This window comes from Phyllostomus discolor, chromosome 14 (genome assembly GCF_004126475.2).
Source record: "Phyllostomus discolor isolate MPI-MPIP mPhyDis1 chromosome 14, mPhyDis1.pri.v3, whole genome shotgun sequence".
NCBI lineage: Eukaryota > Metazoa > Chordata > Mammalia > Chiroptera > Phyllostomidae > Phyllostomus > Phyllostomus discolor.
In genome coordinates this window covers 8,341,721-8,344,684 of record NC_040916.2, presented here as the reverse complement: position 1 = coordinate 8,344,684, position 2,964 = coordinate 8,341,721, and the positions used below count along the sequence as shown (strand labels likewise).

General features: G+C 33.5%; 1 protein-coding gene across 1 annotated transcript; it reads left to right on the top strand.

Moving 5' to 3' along the window:
- The first annotated feature begins 353 nt into the window (after positions 1-353).
- LOC118498160 (thymosin beta-10-like) lies at positions 354-808 on the top strand. Its single transcript, XM_036015366.1, has one exon. The coding sequence runs from the start codon at positions 422-424 to the stop codon at positions 551-553; it is 132 nt and encodes a 43-aa protein (XP_035871259.1). The 5' UTR covers positions 354-421; the 3' UTR covers positions 554-808.
- The last annotated feature ends 2,156 nt before the right edge of the window (positions 809-2,964 follow it).

Below are 2,964 nucleotides of genomic sequence, written 5' to 3'. Positions count from 1 at the left end.
CTAATTAAAGCTTAAGGTTCTTAAATCACTATAGAACCCAAACAAATTTACAAAATTAAATATGTGATAGTGTAAATACTGTAAAGTTTAAATTAACAGTATAAATAAGTTTGCTATGTATACAATGTTTGCCACAGGCAAATGACACCAAAGATTATGGGACTGCTAGTTTGATAAAACTTGATAATGACTCAAGTGTTTTGAGTTTTTGAGCTCAGTGTGACTCATCTTTCACCACTCTTGGCTCGGTTCAGTGCGCAGGAGAGCAAAACCTTCATCAGTGCAGTGGGGTATCAGGTCACTTGGGCCTCGTTTAGCCAAATGGCGTTCTTATTATTAAGGCTGTTGTTGGTCTCTTGCTGTGGTGAGTGGGAGCCAGGACCCCAATTTGGGAACCAAGGCCAAAGACTGTTTTAAGAAAATGGCAGACAAGTTGGACATGGGGGAAATTGCCAGCTTTGACAAGGCCAAGCTGAAGAAGATGGAGACGCAGGAGAATGCCCTGCTGACTAAAGAGACCATTGAGCAGCAGGAGTGGAGTGAAATTTCCTAAGAACCTGCGGAAGTCCCCACCCCCATTTTCTTTGGGACCCCAGTTGTGATGTGGAGAAAAAGCTACCTGCGGGATGGACAGGAGGGACAAACTGCCCTGTGAACCTGGACACGTTGTGCCCTTGCCTTTGGCCTGTGGATCTCTGAGTGGACTCTCCTCCATTCAAAAGGCCAAATTCTCCAGTTTGCCTTGGGATATTGTAGAAAGTTATCTGTATGATTAATAAAAATAAAACACCCCTCATGAAAAAAAAAAGCTATGGTGTTCTTACTACCTGAGACAAAGTCATGATGCGATGAAATCATTTGGCAGTATTTGGGTTTATGGGGTCTTCCCCCGGATCCAGATATGCTTATGTTAATTTTTTAGAATGGGAAATTCAAATGAAAATATTCTATAAGCAAGTTTTTAGGCCATCAAGAATCTATCAGTAGATCCCTGGTGGAGTCATACTGTCAACACACTAATGGCAGAAGAATTACATATTTAAAGCAGAAAAAATTGGAAGCATCCTTTTTTCTTTGCAAGGAGGTCTGTCAGACAGAGATGCATCATCCTATTCTGGGGGATTACTAAATATATTATTTAAAAATTATTGCTAAAATTTATTTTTTCTCACACAAAACAACATATTTATTATAGAAAATTTAAAAGTCATTTATAAATTTCTTCAAGAAAAGAAATGAAGACTGCCGGAATCCCATTTTTAAAGATAATCATTGATAGTATATTTACTAATAATATCTCTTCTTCTATAGCTACTAATATTAACAACATCATCAATGGATACATATTGATTACAACATGTCAGAAAGTACTCAAAAATAAATTTATATAAATTTATATTTATACAAATAATTTATATGTATAAATTTACTTACTCAGCATAATAGCCATGTGGTGTAGATATTGTTAGTGTTCCAATTTGACAGAATGAACTGAAACCTAAAGAATTTAAATAACTTTCATACACATAATTAGTAAGGGGAAGGGCAGGATTATAACTAAAGCAAAATGTAACAATATATAAACAAAATAAGTGAAATAAATAAAGGATCACTTATTTTCCTTAAAAATTCTTTAAACGTCTTTTTGTTCTACTGCCAATAATGTTTGAGAGTATCAGGTGGGTATATTTTGTTATAAAAGTGCATCACATTATTCAACCCATGGTCCGTTGACAGCTTCCTTGGTAGTTTTGATCTGTAACTGTTGTAAACCATGTTGAGATAAATGTCCTCGGACCTAAATCTTTGAGCATGCCCTTACTAGGGAACCATTGTGACTCCTTATTTTCCTAAACAATCTAAAAAGAAAAAAATACAAAAGTCTCAGTGTTCAGGGTCTAACATTATTATAACTGTTCATTTTATTCACTGGATAAGTTTTTAATTTCACGTAATGTTCAATTGTATGTATTTACTTAACATTCAATCAAATTTTGTCTTCCCTAATGCTAATAGGTGCTCTTTAGCTAAAGAACACAAGAATGAGCTCGAACAAAACAAAGTAACATTTAAAATGTGTTCTAAATTTTAGAAATTAAGAAACCCCCATTCAGTTTTTCCAAACCAGAAACTGTTGTTCTCAGTGGGTAGGTAGCACTTCTTCAGGTACCTTTTTTTGTGTGTTACTGTTCTGTTCTCTTACAAATTGTCATAACTCTATTTTTCAATCCTTCTATTGTTTTAATTTCTAAATTTTTAATTTCTAATTAATTTTTAATTTAAGTTTTAATTTCTAATTATATTTACATAAATTCATTTTTTAGTACTTTCTGACATGTTGTAATCAATATGTATCCATTGATGATGTTGTAAATATTAGTAGCTATAGAAGAAGAGATGTTATTATTAAATATACTATCAATTAATATGTAGTTATTAATATCTAGGAGCCTTTCTTATTCTAGGGCTTTTCTTTCTCTTCCTCCTCCTCTTTTTCTCCTTTCTTTATACTATCTATTCTGCTTTCACGGAGGTAGTGTGTTTCTTTATGCCTCTGAGAATATTAATTATATTTTATTGAATGTTTCTTGTTTTATCTCTCCTTATACAGGGTGGGAAAAAGTAGTTAAAGAACTGTTCCAAAATGTCCTTCAGTGTAGGAAGTAGACTGCAAGAATGTATAAATAATGAAGGTTGGCATTTTGAGCACCTATGAGATTGTACCTAAGTGCACTGTGCCGTCGTGACATATTCTGAGGTAATAAAGCCACTGTAATAATCATAGCCTGCATGTCCTTTTCTGTCGGAACAACTGTAAACCTACTTCTGCCCACCTCTGTATGGAGTTGCTTGTTTCATATCTTTTATTTTAGATAATACTTTTCTGTCAATTTCTATTTATTATTTAGCACTAAAAGTTTATTTTAAAATAAAGGATTTTCCTACGATTGCCAAAGAATTTTA

Excerpts from the sequence above, each read along its gene's own strand:
- LOC118498160 (XM_036015366.1), top strand. The coding sequence starts at position 422 with ATGGCAGACAAGTTGGACATGGGGGAAATTGCCAGCTTTGACAAGGCC.